This window comes from Nannospalax galili, unplaced genomic scaffold (genome assembly GCF_000622305.1).
Source record: "Nannospalax galili isolate Female #2095 unplaced genomic scaffold, S.galili_v1.0 scaffold325, whole genome shotgun sequence".
NCBI lineage: Eukaryota > Metazoa > Chordata > Mammalia > Rodentia > Spalacidae > Nannospalax > Nannospalax galili.
The window spans coordinates 1337005-1355686 of NW_008355159.1; the positions used below are offsets into that span (position 1 = coordinate 1337005).

At 38.9% G+C, this 18682-nt stretch overlaps 1 protein-coding gene across 9 annotated transcripts in view; it reads right to left on the reverse strand.

Moving 5' to 3' along the window:
• Reps2 (RALBP1 associated Eps domain containing 2) overlaps positions 1 to 18682 on the reverse strand; it is a 258844-nt gene that overhangs the window by 94986 nt on the left and 145176 nt on the right. For 4 of the 9 annotated variants that reach the window (XM_008852210.3, XM_017802954.2, XM_008852209.3 and 1 more), the window contains exons 11-13: positions 18373 to 18426; positions 13375 to 13420; positions 9371 to 9507 (exon numbers count right to left, since the gene is read on the reverse strand). The exons of 1 other annotated variant lie outside the window; for it this stretch is intronic. In XM_008852210.3, coding sequence (XP_008850432.1) covers positions 9371 to 9507; positions 13375 to 13420; positions 18373 to 18426 — 237 coding nt within the window. The remainder of the gene's footprint in view (positions 1 to 9370; positions 9508 to 13374; positions 13421 to 18372; positions 18427 to 18682) is intronic. 4 more of the 9 variants (XM_029555606.1, XM_029555605.1, XM_008852211.3 and 1 more) reach the window with 2 other exon arrangements.

The following is an 18682-nucleotide window of genomic DNA, read 5'->3' on the forward strand; positions in this document are numbered from 1 at the left end:
ACATATGTATAAAAATGACAAAATTATCAGTACTTATATGGCTATACCTCTAAGAAATAATATAGTATAAAAAAACATGAAGAAAGTATGCATAATGTAGTCTCAAGTATTTTAAAGGCATAAATCCTGACATTGATTTCATAGGTATACAAATACACGCACTAGAAAGGGTCAGAAGGAACCACTGCCTGAAGTAATTTGGCACACTGGACTTGGTGGGGATAAGGTCAAGAAACAGATTCATGATGTCTGAATTTTACACATAAGAAATTGTCTATTACCTAAGTGAATGTACACACATTTTCAAAAGAACAGTCACTCTCACTGTTACTACTTCCTTCTCCAGAGATTATAATCCTGCTTCTCCCCTACACTCCCTCCTTAAAGCATTCTACCAACCAGGAATCTCCATAAAACCAGAGAGAAGAAAAGACAATGCACCCTATCCACCAGCAGAACTGGCTGTGCCCTCATATTCAGAAGGGTCAGTAAGCCCCCAGGCTTTGCCTTCTACAGACACAAACCACAGCACTTATTAATAAAGAAACTCTCACAGAATTTATTGAAAAAGAAAAAAAATCCTGTAAACAGAGATAGGAACAGGAAAAGGCAAAATAAGCCAAGGACATATAGCACACTGTACCACACCTTGCAAAGACTGAGACTGCCTTTTATCTGGATGTTCATGCTGAACCCCAGAGCAGCCAGGCCTGGAAAAAACTGAACTATATTCATACCTCAAATGTTCATCCAGGTCAATGCCCAAATGTACTTCTCTTTATTTACATGAACTTCTAGACTTCAAATCTCATGCCAAAGAAACAGTATACTACAGCCAACGCCTTTTTTAAATCCCACAAGTACTGAAAACCTTAGACACATTAGTGCTCTGTCAATATAAATGCTGATTGTGTTACTTCTAAGGACAGACCCTCTGTTACAAACAAGATCAAGTCTGAAGGCAAGGATTCTGATCTAGAAAACTAGAAGGTATTCCTTAGCTCTTCAAAGACAAGTGACTGCAGTAGCAGCCAAAGGCCTGAGTCTGAATGAAGGCTGGAAAAGTGAAGTGAGGCCAAGGAGCAAAAGAAATAAAAGCATGATATATATCTCCTTCTATGTCCTAAGAACTCAACTTCCAGCAGAGAAAGCTCAGCAGACAAACCTATAAAATACCTGTGGATTGGAGAGAAGAGAGATACTGCCCACATTAAGGTTGCAGAATGTGGGCTCTAGCACTGGACCACATAATTAAAAACCTAGCTCCAATTGCTACTAGCTCAAAAGTAACTCTTATACTCGTTCCTGTATCAGTAAAATGGAGAAGAAAACAGCACCTTCCTCACAGCGTTACTGTAAGGACTGGAGATAATACACACAAACTTGTTTAAAAGTGTCCTCTGCACAAAGGGAGACTCAAAATTTTATCACCCATAATCACTATTACATCTGGTAGTAGGCAGTAGTGAAGTAGATAACCCAGAAATAATTCTTATAAGTAGTGAAGACTGACTTAAGATAGAGTGGTCACTTCATAGCAAAGTACATACCAGTTGATAAATGATACTAGATCAATCTGTTTCATATACAAGAAAAAACTAAAACTAGATTCTAGCATTCAATAATGATTCTATTGGTGTCTTCCAAGCACTAAAAGGGACACAATCTTTCATTTTTAAGTAGCTGCAGTAGCTAAGCTGTTAGAAGTCAAAACAGAACACATAATCAATATACAAAAGTCAACTATATTTCTATGTACTAGCAATGAAGGCTGTGGAATTGATTTTTCCTTTATAAACCTATTTGGAGTACTAGAAAAAGGAACAAAATTCCTAGGAACAAATTAACAATAAGGATAATATTTCTATGCTTAAAAAGCAAAAAACAGTGTTGAAAATAAATGTAAAGATATCCTGTGTTTGGGTATTAGAAGACAATATGATTAAGAGAGTAATACTAACCAAAAATCTATATGTTTATGCAGTACCTTCCAAAATATCAGTTGAATTTTTTTTCAGAAACTGACAAGATAATCCTAGATCCCATGAAGAAATGCCAGAGAATCAGAATAACCAAGAGAATTTTGAAAAAGAATAAATAGAAGCGCTCACACTTCCTGATATCAAAGTATACTACAAATCTACAATTACCAAGACACTGTGAAGACACGGTGGTATTTGCATAAGGATAGACATACGGGTTAATAGAATAGAATTGAGTCTAGAAATAAACTCACACCATTTGTGGTCAATTAACTTTCCACAAAACTGCCAAGAAAAATAATAGTCTGTTCAATAAAAGGTACTGGGAAAACTGGATAAAAACATATGCAGAAAAATGAAACTGGACTTCTATTTCATAAAATATGAAAAACTTAATTCAAAATGGATGGTAGACATAAATTTAAAGCCAAAACCTATGAAACTTTTTGAAGAGAAGTAAATGTTTGTGAACTTGAGGTAAGTAATCATTTCTTAGACCAGACACCAAAAAGCACAAGTGACAAAAGTGGGTATACTGAATGCCATCAAAATTTTTAAAGTTTAAGGCTGGAGAGAAGGCTAAGCAGTTAAGAACACTGACTGCTCTTTCAGAGGATTCAGGTTCCCTTCCCAGCATCCACATGGTGGCTAATAAGTGTCCTTAACTCCCGTTCCAGAGGATCTGACACCCTCTTCTGGCCTCCACAGGCACTGCATAACAGGGGTGCACTTACATAAAACAGTCAAAACATTCATTCACATAAAATAAAAACTTTTAAATGTTGTGATTCAAAGGATACCATCAAAAAGGCAAAAGGAAAACCCACAGAATGAGAGGAAATATTTGTAAATGAATGATCTGAAAATGAACTTGTATCTTAAATATGTTTTTAAAAACTATAAATAATGGACAAATAATGCAGTTTAAAAATGGGGAAAGATTTTGAACAGACATTTTTCCAAACATGACATAAATATAGTCAACAATCACATTAGTCATTAAAATACTGCAATAATGAACCTCACCCACCCACAGCTCAGGGACCATCAAGGAAGAGGGGGATGGAAAGATTATAATAGCCATGGCTGGTTCATGAAGGGATCAGGGAAGCAGAGGCTTTCAGGCCACTGGAGGCTTGCATATGTGAACCTGTGGCAATAGTGGCATTGAGAACAAGACCCATGCCAAATCCATTAAACAAGGGCCCAGAGGGGAGGAGAGAAACGGGTGGCAGGCTGGCTCTAGACTGAGAACTATTGGAAACTGATTGCTACTGGGTGAGGGAGAGTATGCCTTACATATGATCCCTAGATGGGTGACTAGACTCCAGTGGATGAATTTACAATGAAGGACATCTAGGTACAAATGCTTAACTGGATAGGACTTAACATGTATGACGGAATACATGAGGTCCGGTGGGGGGATGGGGAGGCCTGGATTGGGGAGGGGGGCTAAATTTTATTAACAAATGTATGAAATTACAAAAGTTCAATAAAAAGTTTTAAATATTGCAATAACAATACCAACTCGTACTTAGTAGGAAGCTAAAATTTAAAGAGCAATAACAAGTATAATTAGGATGTAAATGGACTGTAATCCTGATGATATATTACTAGCAAAATAGTAAGTTGGTGAAGCTGCTTTGAAAAATAGTTCGATAAATTTTCAAAATGTTCAATATAGAGTTGCCATAGGAACCAGAAATTCTGGCCCTATGTATATATCCAAGAGAAAGGAAAGCGTGTTTGCATGAAAACATGGAAATAAGCGGTCAGAGAAGAATTATTCAGAATAGCAAAATGGAACAATGCAAATGCTCATCTACAGATAAATGGTAAAACAGAATGTTGTATATCTATTCTGCCACAAAAGGAATGAAATACTGATTCATGCTACAATATGGGTGAATCTTGAAAACTTTAGGTTAAATGAAAGAAGCCAGTCTCAAAAGACCCCATTTTGTATTAGTATGGGAAGTCCAAAACAAATACATAGTAATATAAAGACGGTTGATAGTTACCAGGGACTAGAGGGAGGGAAAGGTGGAACGAGAAACAACTACTAATGGAGGGGTACTGAAAGTGTTCTGAAATTGCATAGTGTGGATGGTTATATAGTACTATAAATAGGTGAAAAGACACTGAATTGTATTTTTAAAAGATGACTTTTATAGTATATAAATCATATCTTAAGAAAACTTCCATTCATAAAAATAAAATTGCCCAAACTAGACATGATTATGAACCTGAAAAGTTGAATGTGAAGCAGGAATTCTATAATTTTACTATAATTGTAATTTCTACTAAATTTCAAAAGGAAACAACTAGCTCTTATAGGAATGAGGCAAGAGGCAATCTACAAGGCAGGGCTATCTATGTGACCAAATTCATTCTTCAAAGAATTTGAGAGGTAAGTTTAATCTTGAGAGCATCTCTTACTCCCAAGTTCACTTAGTTCTCATTAAAGAAAGACATGTTCATTTGTAGAAGACCCAAGACACACTCCTCTCAGTTCACTACTCAGTAAACCCATTCACCTCCCAAATTAAGCCAGAGCCCCTACCATGACAGTTGACTCCAGCAAACGTCTCACAATGGAGTCTTGAGAAAGTCCTCCAAAACCATTCACCTGTGTGAAAAGGAACTGAGAGGAAAGTTGAAGAATAAAACAGAGCCTGAAAGAAAGCTCTAGAATTCTTATGTCATTTCAGCTGCATTCCAGGAGGTGGTAGCAGATGGTCATAATGATACCCTAGATATGGTGGAGTGGTAGACAACTTTGAGACAGGCACATTCAAACAAGAAAAAGGCCTCTGGATTCTCATGTACCATTGTTACAGCTAAAGAGTGTAATGGGTAATATCTGCAGGTGAGGTGATAATTTAAAAGGTACAAATAAATATTCAATGAAAAGTAGTTCTGACTTTTAGCCCTGTCCCCAATCACACTATTTCTTTCCCCAGAAGCAACCATCATTTGCCAGTTTACGTATTCTTCTGAGTCAGGCAGGGCAATCTCAGCACCTGGAAGGCAGAGGCAGGTTTAAGGCAAGCCTGAGCTACAGTGACTCTCTCTCTCAAAAAAAGTACTCTTCTTGGAAATGTCTGTACATTTACAAACACACATATTCTGCAGTGTTATCTTTTCTGCTTAATTTATGTCAGATAGCTTTCCAAGTAGTACACAGAAAATATTCATTTGAATAGTTTCATAAGATTCCATGGTATGAATGAACTACAATTTTTAAATTGTGGAACGAATTTTATTATAATATATCTAAAGCAATGATAGTGTCTTTGTATCTTTTCTGTTGCTGTGATAATAAATACTCTCACAGCCTGGCATGGTGGTACATGCCTTTAATCCCAGCACTCAGGAGGCAGAGGCTGGCAGAGCTCTGTGAGATCAAGGCCAGCCTGGTCTACATAGTGAAGTCCAGGCCAGCTAGGGCTACAGAGAGACCCTGTCTCAAAAAAAAAAAAAAAAAAGCAAGGTACTCTGACAAAGGCAACTTAAAGGAAAAGAGGTTTATTCTGGCTCACAGTTCCAGGTTAGTCTCATAAAGGAAAGTCACAGCAGCAGGAGCTTGAAGAAACTGGTCACATCATATCCAGTCAAGCAGCAGAGAGCAACGAATACCTGCCTCTACTCAGCCCCCCTCTCTGTTTTCACAGTCCAGGATCCCATTCAGAGAATGGGGCCACCCATAGTGGACAGGACTTCCCATCTATGTCAACAAGGTAATCTAATCTACACAATGCCTCACTGAGACTCCCTTCCCAGGTGATTCCAGATTTTGTTGACTTGACAATTAACACTAACCACCACAGATAGGAATTAGCTGCTCATTTGAAGACACTACCCAGGGATGTATTCTGTTCATCCATCCCAATGTTTTTAATGTGTGGCTCTCAATTGATGTGGCCACATGAGATGTGGTAGAAAAAGCTCTCCATCAGCATCCACTCTCCTCTTTTAAAGCAAAAAAGTGTCAGTAGGAAATAGCTACCCAGTTGGGCAGCTAGACAGATCCATGGGAACAGGTTTTGTTCACTTGATCTGAGCAGAGGTGGTAGGAGTGATGAAAGTTCCTACTCTAAATCTTAAAAGGAATGCTTATATCTCCTCGCACAATCTCAGTGTCTTCTGCTAGGATACTCAATAACAGTAATAGATAGAGCTATTGTGGCAAAGGCACAATAAAACTTTTTTTAACTTTAAAAAAAATTATTGAGAATTCATACATGCATATAAGGTGTTTTGATCAAATCCATGCCCACTCTCTCCCCTCCAATTCCTCCCATATCTCCCCATCACTTTTTCCTGAACAACTTCGTATACTCTTTCTTTTTTGATTTTTTTTTTATAGCTAAAGCTGTTTACATCACTATGGAAACCTCATGCTGCAAACCTTAGATGTGGCTTTGGAAGAGGAAGGTCTGAGTCAAGAGTGGAAGGGAGAGCCAGGTGTGGTAGAACATGCCTTTAATCCCAACACTCAGGAGGCAGAGGCAGAGGCAGAGGCAGGCAGATCTCTGTGAGTTCAAGGCCAGCCTGGTCTACATATTGAGTTTCAGGACAGCTGGGGCTACAGGGAAGCCCTGTCTCAAAACAGACCAAAAAAAGAGTGGAATGAAGGGAATTCCCATCCAGTGGAAGAGAAAAATGTCATTTTATGAAATGAGAAAAAGCAAGCTTGAGTCTAGAAAGAATTGGCTTCACTGTGTGATTTTTTTCTTACAGGAATTTCAGTAGTATAATTTTCATGGCTGAAAGAACAGACCTATAAAACATAATCATGACCTAGCAGGCCCCAGGCTTGACTATCCCTATGTTTTATAGACTTACATTACCTCTGACTTAGATTTCCTTACATACTTATTACATTTATTTGTTTATGTGTATCGTGTGCCACATGACATTAGAAGACAACTTACAACTTCCACCATGTGGGTACTGGGGATTGAACTCAAGTCTCCAGAGTTGGCATCAAGTGCCTTTATGCACTGAGCCATCTCACTGGCCCATTTATGCTCATTTCTATCATCTTTCAAACACAGCAGCTGTGTAGAACTGGTGAATCAATGGATCCAAGACCTAGATTAGCTATTATAAATTATGGGCTCCCTGTTACACAGTGCTCAGATTATATCACCTTCTTCCAATGAAAGTCCACACTCTGTTTGATGCCTGTTCCTAAAACCCTGGGCTCCTATAAACCCCACATCCACATTTTCTTTTCAGTTCTCAAAGTTGAAGCCTATTGTCCTGTACTTCCAAATTTGGCCTTGTTTGCTTTTATAGATTTACATGTTGAATCAGTTTTTTACACTTTCTTATATCATGTTATTTCTGTTTATAAATTTGAAGGCATTGATGCTACTTTCAAGCTAGTCTCTTAAGTCTGCACCAAGAACTGAACTCTCCATCCTTTGGTTCTTGTTTGTTGCTTCTTGCAGTAAATAAATATCTTCACTCTTTTAACTATCTCATTTTCTCTTCATTTTCTTCTAACACTCTTGTTTCTTTGAACCTTCTCTCCAACCAATATCTTAGCCACACTATCATTACACTTCAGGCCATTCTGTCTCAGTAACTTAGCTTCACTTACTATTTTCCACCATTCTGTGAGCTCCAATTTTTAAGATGGTTTCATTTTATCTTTGCCTTTCACCTCAAGTTCATATCTTGCTTCATCTCAAACCATCTTTCCCTCTCTCCCATACCTTTGCTTATTCTTGTGTTTTTATAAACATAGCAGCCTAGATAGACTCTGTCTTAAGGGATAAAATCAGCAGAAGAAAAGACTAGAGAGATAAAGACCCAGCAAAGCAGCAAGCCACATTGGCTTCCTCACGGTGACCCTCACGTTCCAAGTGCCTGGGATAAGGGAGGTCCAGAATGTCTTAAGCAAATTGAAAAAGAGCTAGTAAGTGGTATCTGTGATTAGCCAAAGAGAGATGTAGCAACAGAAGCTGACTGAGACTTGTGAGCAGATGAATCACAAAGAAGAAATAATGGCCAATAATAATAATTTTCTTATCATATAGGTAACAAAAAGATGTTAATCCACAATGATGACAGTGTAAGGCAATATTCTCAGACAATGTTAGAATTGCACTAAGTTCATAGGCTGTCTACAGCAGTCAAGCAACATATACCTACACTTTAAACATCTACAGCCTTTGACCTCAAAACCCTACATGTAGGACTTAGTACAGGAAAATAATTAGATGAGGAAACAAAGGCATGGATATAAAATAATCGATAACTTTTGCCTTGTTCATAACATAAGAGCAAGATGGGTTGCAAGGAGGTTTGTGTCTATTGGGGAGGAAATTTCTCCATCAACACATAATCAATTATGCTATGTCCATGTCAAACTGGTATTAAAAGGAATGATACAGTTCTTCACTATGAAATACAAAGATGGCTAATAAGGAAGGTCAGGACACAGAACAGCAAGTATAGTCTGATCCTGTTTCTTTAAAGTTATAATCTAAAGGCAAGTGTGATAAAGGGGGTTATGTAAGTTTCTTAGGAGAACTCCTGGTAGGTTTGGAATCTACTTCATACATTTTCTGACTTGTCACAATTTTAATATTTTTTAGCAATATGGAACATAATAAAAGTCTACATAATTTGGAGAGACTCTGGTACCTTCCCATGAGAATGAACTAACATAGACTTAAATTAAGTAGACACAAAGATACATCTGCTTTTTATAAATTTTATGTGCATGAGTTTTTGCCTATATGTATATATGTATGTGCACCATGTGCATGAAATGGCCATGGAGGCCAGAAGAGGGCATTAGATCCACTGGAACTGAAGTTATAGGTGTTTTTTTCCACTGTGTAGGTGCTGGGTACGGAAGCTGTCTGTGTTCTCTGCAAGAGCTACCAGTGTTCTTAACTACTGAGCCATTTCTACAGTCCCACCAGATGCTTTTTATTTTTATGTATACTTTATTAAATTTTTGTGCATCTAATATAATTGATCTTAATCAAATTTAGACTCCCTTCCCCATCCACACCCCTCATAGCCCCCTCCCCACCAGATTTCATGCATCCTATCATATATGTTAAGGCCTATCTGGTCAGCTACAGAAACAGTGTATTCTTCACGAGATAAAACCGCTTGCTAAAAGTTTGTGTAAGATGGGTATGGTGGCTCACACCTATAATTCCATCACTTGAGAGGCTGATGCAGGAGAATTTCCACAAGTTCAAAGCCAACCTTGCGGTTAAATAATCATTTCAAGGCCAGCCTGGGCTATAGAGTGAGTTCCTGTCTCAAAACAACAACCAGAGACCTCTGTGGCAAACACATCTACTGGTTCAAAAAAGGGGGGCGGGAAGGGCTTGGGGAACAAAGGGGCACTTCACCTGGCACACTGGGCTGGAAGACTTTATTCAGATCCAAGGAGGCGGCTCTGGAATGGGTTTTCTGTGGCCGTGGTGGTGGTGTGGGAGGGTCCTCCCCCCTTTTCATGGCCTCTTCTATGGAGGTGCTAGAGTAAGATCTGTAGCAAAATAAGGGAAGGTCAGAAGGGAAAGAGCAAAGCTTTACTCCCTGAAGCTGGGTTGAAATAGAACATACCCCAAAGTCAAAATGACCGGAGAGGACTGACAAGCTGCCAAATGCAGTCATAAAGTCTATCATCCTTTAAATGGGATCTTTTTAACTTCTTTATTCTTATTATGTGATAGGCCTAAATTTACACTCCCTCTAAAAAATGGTTTTGTGTAAATTCAAATTCATTTCTACTAGAGTTGTTAATAAGAATAGCACATAAGCCCTTCAGCTTGGGTACTTCTGTGTTTTAATGGGAGGGCTTAATGGTTATTAACTGATTGCAAAACTTTTGTTAATGCACAAATGTAATGGCAGGTACATATGGACACCGGGACAGATAAGCTACGACGAAAAAACTCAATATGCAAATGAATATGCCACACATGAAGTTTAGGAAAGGAAAACACATCAATCAGCTTGAACCATTTAGCTTGCCTTGCCCTGAGAAATAAGGGTTTGTGGAAATTTTCAAAGACTTTATTTTATCTTCTTTAGCAGCAGGGCACAGCTGACTTGGTGACTTCTAACACTATAACTCCAATAATGATATTTAGAAAAAACGAAACTATATTACCACAGTTAACAAAACTACAGTTACACAGGTTCAATCCAAACTCCAGCCTCTGTTTCTATATTCCATATATTAAACATTCTTTTAGTGTTCATGAAGCAAAAAGGACATCCTTTGTCAGTAACAGCTGGAATATTTATTGGAAGCCTGTGTATTTTCTAAATTAATTATACTCCATAATTTGGTCTATTACTAAGGACAGGCTCCCAATATGATGTCAGGAAAAGCATGTAGGAAGTGGATGTGTCCATCTCTTCCATTCAGCTTCTCTGTTGACTTCACATCACAGCAGAAAATAACCTCTGAGATACACCTGAGAATCAAATTAACCTCAGGAAACTGGCCTATGTATTCAGCTACTGGAGTGGTACTTCATAAAATTAGTCTACCAATGGCTATTAAGCCCCGTTAGTTCTTTGCAAAGCTGTTTCTGGCATAGCAAGATTTTTGTTTGCTTCTAACTTTTGTTGAGCTTATTCATTGACAAGTTAATACATTCTGATTATTACAATCCCCCTCTCTAATCTCCCTCCCACCCCTAGAACTCCCTCCCACCTTTCCCCACAATCCTCCTTCCCATATCCCTAAGGTTTTTTGGTGGATGTTATTGTTTTTTTTTTTATGAGACCCACTGAGTTTAGCCATGGTCATTTATGTGACCATGGGTTTGGAACTATCAGTTGCTGCCTGGTGGGTTCCTCAGTGGGTATACAACTGAAGACAATGTTCATCTCCCAGAAACCATCTGTAGCCAATGGTTCATTAGAGAGGGGCAGGGTCCCATAGGATGCCCCCTCCCCTCCCCCCCCTAGACCCCCCTCCCACCTTTCCCCACAATCCTCCTTCCCATATCCCTAAGGTTTTTTGGTGGATGTTATTGTTTTTTTTTTTTTATGAGACCCACTGAGTTTAGCCATGGTCATTTATGTGACCATGGGTTTGGAACTATCAGTTGCTGCCTGGTGGGTTCCTCAGTGGGTATACAACTGAAGACAATGTTCATCTCCCAGAAACCATCTGTAGCCAATGGTTCATTAGAGAGGGGCAGGGTCCCATAGGATGCCCCCTCCTCCAAACCATAATTGGCTACTGACAGACAAGGTTTTTTTTTCATTTTAATTTTTTATTTTTATTTTGTGTATGAGTGTTTTGCCTGCATGTATGTAAGTACACCCATGTGTGCAATGCATATAGAAGCCAGAAGAGTGTGTGAGGCCAGAGAGTTATGAATGGTTGTTAGCTGCCTAGGAACTGAACCCAGGTCCTCTGCTCTTAACCACTGAACCATCTCCTCAGTCTCCAGAGAAGTTAATTTTTATGTTCCTGAACAAGTCTCTCAAAGTTTCTCTCTGGTAGTTGAGGGGTTTGTCTGTCTTGCAAGGTAGGATTTTTTAAGAAAAGCATAATAATGGTATGGGATATGCTCTTGGTTTGCTCCTCGTCCCATAAAACAGGCACAGAATACAGGTAGGAACTAAGGGAAGAATGCACTAATATTTTCAAACAAATCAAAGGGAATTGATGTAAAAAGACAATGAAGTTTTAAAGAGAATTATGGCTTTAAAAAGGCAGCTAGAGATCTTAGCTAGATATTAAAAAAAAAAAAACTTTTATGCCACATAAAGCTTTGGTGACATCTTCTCAAGGAAAAAAAGAGTAAGATATATGTATACATAGTGTGTGTACATGTAAACACACACACACATATACAGGCTATCCCACACCACATTACTCATTTCCATTTCATATCTATATAATATGTATATTTATATTTTTACATGGAAAGGTACTGAATATCAAGCAAGTGAGGTTGCATACCAGGACTGTGAGCAAGCAAAAAATAAATATACAAGGAACTGACAAAATGATGAACAAAGTAATGTTAGAATGGTAATTTTTCTTTCTTTTATATGTCTACAAATCCTTATTATTTGAAAAATGAGAATAAAATTCATTTGACACTTTCATCTCAATAAAGAGTAACTATAAATAATGAAAATAAACTCATCCAAATTGGACCATGAGGCCAACCTCTGAAAGAATAACATATAAAATTTATCCAGACCATTAATAATGGAGCATGTGCCTATGAGATTTTATAATGCCATTCACTTTGGGGGTGTGAAGTCAGTAGAAGTTATAAAGTTATAAAGTTCAATTTGTGGTTAGTGTAGTATATATAGATTGATTTCTGAAACTCATGGAAGGCTTTTCTTATTGCATAAGTGAATAAATATTATCATTTCAATATCCCAAAGCTTCTTACAAATTAATTTTAAAAGATTCATTCATCCTTAAAAAACAGAACAAGTCAATGTGGTCACCATAGAGAGAATGGTCATACCTTTCTTCCTACTCAAATGAATTACTCTGTGTGTGTGTGTGTGTGTGTGTGTGTGTGTGTGTATCTGTGGCTTCTATAAACAAGGAAACAAACCTCAATTATTTGATTTATAGTAAGATTATTTATTTCCTTTAATATAGGTATTTTGAGTGTATAAGATATGATGAAGTTTAAATACACATTTTCAGGAATGTGTATCCAAGGGAAGGAAAAAGTATCTAAAAGCCCAAGCAAAACTCAGAAAAACACACATAGAAGCCTTCTTGTACTGCAGTTCTACTGCTTAACAGTGAACCAACATTATTTCTCATCTTCCCTGGATTAACTCTTTCAGTGTTTCTGTATTTCTCCTCTGCTCCTCTCTTCTGAGTCTGACATCAACCACAACTTGAGTATTTTTAAAATGTGAAGTTGAGAAGGGCTAAGATAAGCTCAAGCAGACCATAAGCACTGCTTACCTGAAGCTTGGTCTCCTTGAAGTCACCATACGCCTTTGCCCCACTCTAGATTTTATTCCCAAGACTCATTTTTTGGCAAGACAACAAATCTCAGTTGTTACCTTTTAACCTTAGTTCCCTCTTAACAAAGCTATACCTTCCCCTCAATTATTTATCACCCTGCCCCTACTCAGTCACCTTACAAAAACTACTTCTTGTCAGGGGACCAGACAGCATCAGCCACCATCTTTTGGCACTAATCCACACAGACTAAGGGGCTCCCCAGCATCAGTGCATGTTCTAAACAGGCCACTCACAAGGAGTGAAATGGCCCACATATTTAAATTCAAGTCTAAAGGCAGAGGGGATGGTGCTTTGGATGTAGGTTTGCAGTTTCGGATTTTATGTCTAAACAGGGACAAGGCACAAAAGGCATTAAAGGAGAAATTAAGTAAACACTACCTGGATCTTGGTCTTGCTTTGAGACTGGTGCAGTCCTTGGCAGTTGCTGAAACAAAAGATTATTTATTGTTTGCTTGGGTTTTCAGTTCTGTAATTAAAGAGGGAAGAGACGGAGCACCTTGGTTCATACGAAACACAGCAACAAGTAAATGTGAGGTCGGTGTGTCCATGTGAAAAACTTGAGGGCTTCCACATTTTCATAATTCTCTGATTTATTTTTAAAGCTAAAGGTATGTGAAAAGGAAAGAAAAGCAATATGTATTCTTTTGTCAGAATACTGAGAAGCCATTCTCAAATACGAATGGATTAATGGAGACATTCCAGGATAAAAAGACAACCCACTTAAGAGGCTTTTTTTTTTTTTGGTCTTTTTGAGACAGGGTCTCCCTGTAGCCCCAGCTGTCCTGGAACTCACTATGTAGACCAGGCTGGCCTTGAACTCACAGAGATCCACCTGCCTCTGCCTCCCAAGTGCTGGGATTAAAGGCATGCACCACCATGCCTGGTTTAAGAGGCTATTTTATGTAATGATGGATTCACACTTGAAGGCTTCTTGGTCTGTCATGATAGCCTAATAATAGATTTGGAACAAGTCTCTCCAGAGGGCAAGAAAGAAATATACCAAGCTACACATTTTCCTCAAATACATATTACCAGAGCCAGATGCAGTGGTTCACACCTGTGATCCTAGGACTCGAGAGGCAGACACAGGAAGATTGTCACAAGTTCGAGGCTAGTCTGGTATACATAGTGAGTTCTAGGACAGCCAAGGCTACTTAGCAAAACCCTGTGTGTGTGTGTGTGTGTGTGTGTGTGTGTGTGTGTGTGTTTGCTGTAGGCAAGAGTCACTAGAAGTGATGTATGACATCGGGGATGCAAAAATGCTGAGCTCCAACAAATAAGTTAAAAGAATACATGCAACTTCTCCTATAAGAAAATATCCTTAACTACATGTGGTGGCCCATGCCTATATTGCCAGCACTCATGAAGCTGAGGCAAGAAGATCACCATGGGTTCGAGACCACCAACCTGGGCTATACAGTAAGTTCCAGGGCTACCTGGGTGTGCTATAAAGTGAGACTCTGTCTCAAAAATCATCCCATAAAAAGAAAGAAGAAAGATAAAATATCCTTGTTTCCCCTGTCTCTACAATCCAATCAGATGAAGAATATTATATAGTGAAATCATTTCAACATGTTGTCCCCTGTACAACTTTTCCTCATCAAATCTAAATCATAAGCTAACTTGCTCACTACCAACACCAATCGAGCCTACTTTTCCACCATGAGTTATGGGGAGCAATTAGAAACACAAAAACAAAACATCAATCTTTTTGTGTTTCCATACTTCTGTGGAAGGTGACTTTAGAAGCCCATAGTTCTGCTAAGGTTTTATGAACACTGCAAGCTTTCATCATAAAAGTTCACACAGAGTGCTACTTATGAGGATAATATAATTTGTTTCTTTATTTTTTATATATTTATCTAAAAGTGTCTCACTGCACTAATCCCTCCTCTTTTACATTGCTCCAAAGATAAAAATCCTCTTTGGTATGAAGTAGCCTAAACTGATAATGATCATTAAGACCCTTGGGTTAGACAATCAGAGAGCAGAAAGGAGAATTGAAAATCCTCATAAATGCTAGCAAGGCACAAAGGAGAAAGAGACAGGAGAGAGGGAGAGAGGGAGGGAGGGAGATCCTCTCCCTATGGTCAGCTGCATAAAGAAGAGGCATTTCTTCTGACTTAAACATTCTGGCTTACTATAGTGAGAACAGGCATCTCTCAGCTTCAAACAACTGAAATGCTGCCATAACCTACCACCACCAAAAGTATAGAAAGCCAAGGAGTTTAGACTCTCCTTGTTCATGTCATGTACTCACACCTGGACAAAGAAGGAAAAATGGCTCCCTGCCTTCTCCCAACTCCAGGCACCAAAGAAAGGCAGCCTTTGTATGTGGGGCCTCCCTTCTCTCTCAGCCAAAGAGGCTGCCCTGGAGCTGGGAGGCCAGGGTGCCACCAGACTCACTGCGTAACTGGAGGCAGGCCTGTGAGCAGGCTGACTATTGCTACTCCGTGTCCCTCTTCTTCCTCAGGCCTCACTGCTTTTGAGAAATATTTGGGTAGGAAAAGTACTAACATGTTAAAAAACTGTTCCCCAAACCAGACCACAGTAACCGTTAATTCCTTTGTCATTTGTGTTTATCTTTCGGTTTTTGCTGGTACAGAGATGGGTGTGGAAGGAAGGGTGAGCCCTGCTAATAGAGATAGACAGACAGACAGACAGACAGACAGACAGACAGACAGACAGATGGGGTGAGGGTGTAGATGAGCAAAGAAAGAGACACAAAGACCACATTGGGGGTCCTGAGGCCCCGGGTGCTCCTCCTGACCATGACACTAAATACCTGAACTTCCCTTTCCTCCCCTGTTGCATAAAGACAGTATAATACAAGCCCCTCTCTCACAGGACAAATTACAAAGGTAAAGGTCCCAAGAAAGGTGAATGCACTGCAGAACTTCAAAAATTACTACTACTGTATAGGATGTAAATAAAAGCTCCTAATATTTTAGGATTGAAAATCTGGGTTCTAGGTTTAGTGCCTTCCAGGATAAAAAAGGAGGTACAGATGGGAGAAGGTAGTGGAAGGAGAGAACTGCTGAAATGCAGAAAGGCTGTGGGGCAGTCGCTGGCCACACAACAGTGCCTAGAACTGCCCACCACAGTCTGCAAGACCACATGGAGCGGAAACACCTCAGCAAAACTCAGAAACATCAAGACAAAGATTGAATTAGGTTGGAGTAGGACACCAGATATGTGACCTCTTAGACTCCACTAATACATATACATTCAATAACTAAAAGGTAAGGGCATATGGAAAATATTTAACAAGGAGTTCCCATTTCCTTATGACACAGTATCACCTTATCTTCATCCACCACAGCACCTTCACTGTTATCCTTATTAATAACACCAATTATGGACAGTGGAGCAGAGAGATGCTTTTCCCTCTACGTGCAAAGATATATTCAAGGCACAGCTTAGTAAATCTACTCGGGTTTTGGGCTACAAAAGACTCAATAGTATTATTCTAGTTAATTCTTCAGTCTATCACTCTTAAAGGCTCAGCTCCTGATGCATGTGAATATCTGCAAAAATGGGAAGGGCACACTGTGTTGCAAATGCAAGCAAAAGCCAATGGATGGATCCCACCTTTTCTCATGTAGCTGGAGAGAGGGGAAATAACCGTTTCCTGCAACACTCCAGGCATGTCACCTTTCTAGGAAACGGAAAGGGGAAGAAGGAGTGGGCCTAATGATTAACCTTCCAAAAGGCTGCAGCTGAACTGAGGGAAAATGTCTCCAGCACATGGACTGCCATGCAGAATTATAATTACTATCTTGAGACTCCCATGGGGAGACTCTGGTGTCTTCCAGGAAACAGGGTATTAAATATGTTTGAGATGAGGGATCCTGTCACATCCAGAAGAGGGCAGCAATGGGAAGAACAAATCAGAAAACACACAGCATGCTCCTAGGCAGTGTGAAACAAATTTAGATAGACTCCACGTGCTATGGCATACCTGTTAGGCTTTATTTGGTGATGCCAAGTCCCTAATCAAGGAATGTTAAAAATGAGATCTAAGGTTCATAACTCAGAGAACATTTGATCCTATGCTGAATCTCTGGAACAAATAGAAACAGGATCCTCAAAGCCTGTAGGAGAAGCATCAATTTAACACCACAAATTTAAGTATATTTGACTAATATCATGACCCAAAATTTACAAAAATCAGGAAGCACCAGAAATAAGAACTGCAAAGTATTGGCCCCAGGTGTTTAGCCTATACAAATAGAGCATTTCCCCTGTGATGAATGGATCCAAATATGTTTCAAAAGTCAAAATCAGGCTTGAGGATTCCCACTGCTTTTGGAGTTGATTAATCTACAATCTTAATTTATATTTTGTAGCATCGCTTTCCAGAGGTAGAAGTTCTCAAAATAGGCCCCATACCAGAATCACTATGGGGAGGTAGTGATTTCTCAAGTCCTCATTCACTGAAGTCAACCACACTCTCGTTCAGTCTTTATCCCTTTCACTCCCTCTATCTCTTCCCCTGCCTCTACCTCTTCCTCACTGCCCCTCCCCCATCCCCTACTCCTTCCCCTCTCTCCATCTTTTTAAATGATGAATGAACTTAGTGTCTGTGAAATGTTTTATAACAGCTTCAATGTTCTAGTGATCCTCCTGCTGCATCTTTAAATACATAAGCCCAGGATGAGAGCTTGCTAATCACAACAAACATAATTTACACACTAAATTTTCAAGAGGAATAACAGTTAAAAAGAAAGGACTTCACTCAAATAAATTCTCATAACCAAAGATCTAAATAAATGCTTTCTGGAGCCACTTGATTTTACACGGGGTTCATCTTGCTTCATCAAAGGCTCCATCAGAAGAGCTGAAGACATAAGCCCAGTCATTCTCTATCGTTTCACAAGCATATTTCCACTTCTCTAAGAAACTGGCCAGTACAACTTTAATTTTTCTCCTTGGAATCTACTCCATGTTTAAGCAATACCTTTCTGATGACGAAGGAGTATTAGATATTTAAGACTGATGCTTTACAAATGGAAAATACCAACTCAGCCTCTACTCACTCTATCTTATCAGTTCCCAACTCTACAAGAAAGTACAGTAGCTTGTCTAAATCATCTCACTTCTAAGCTGTCTCAATTTTATACTTTTCACAAGACCCTAAAATCAAAATGAGTGGTTCCTTCGGTGAAAATTAAATTCAGAACTTAAAGGCAGCCTCTTTTGAAAAGAGGGAGAGGATAGAACACCTAAAGGTTTCTTTGTAACAAAATACAAGACAAAAAATTAGAAAAAACTGACATCATCACAGATGCAACAATCTTCTAGTCACCAAACTGCTGGGGGTTTTTCAATTTGAAAGAATCATATAGAAAATATATTAAAATGGTTTTCTCCTACCTGGATCCTCAGACACATCCTTGGATAATGCTTCATTGCCAGTACTTTTCAAAGCTAGTAGTGTTTTGTTTCATTTTTTAAGGAAGACGAGAGAGAAGGAAAAAGGAAAAAAACAAAAGCCTTGTGAAATTTTATTTCTGAGGTATATTACATTAAAATGAAGAATCCCTATCCATCACTTATAAAAATGGTCTTATAAACCTCTAGAGGTTACTATAGCATTTACTAGAATGATGAAAACCTTGACAAAAATCCAACATAGAATGAAAGAAATGGGCAGCAGGCCCCAACACTAGCCAAGGAACTATTT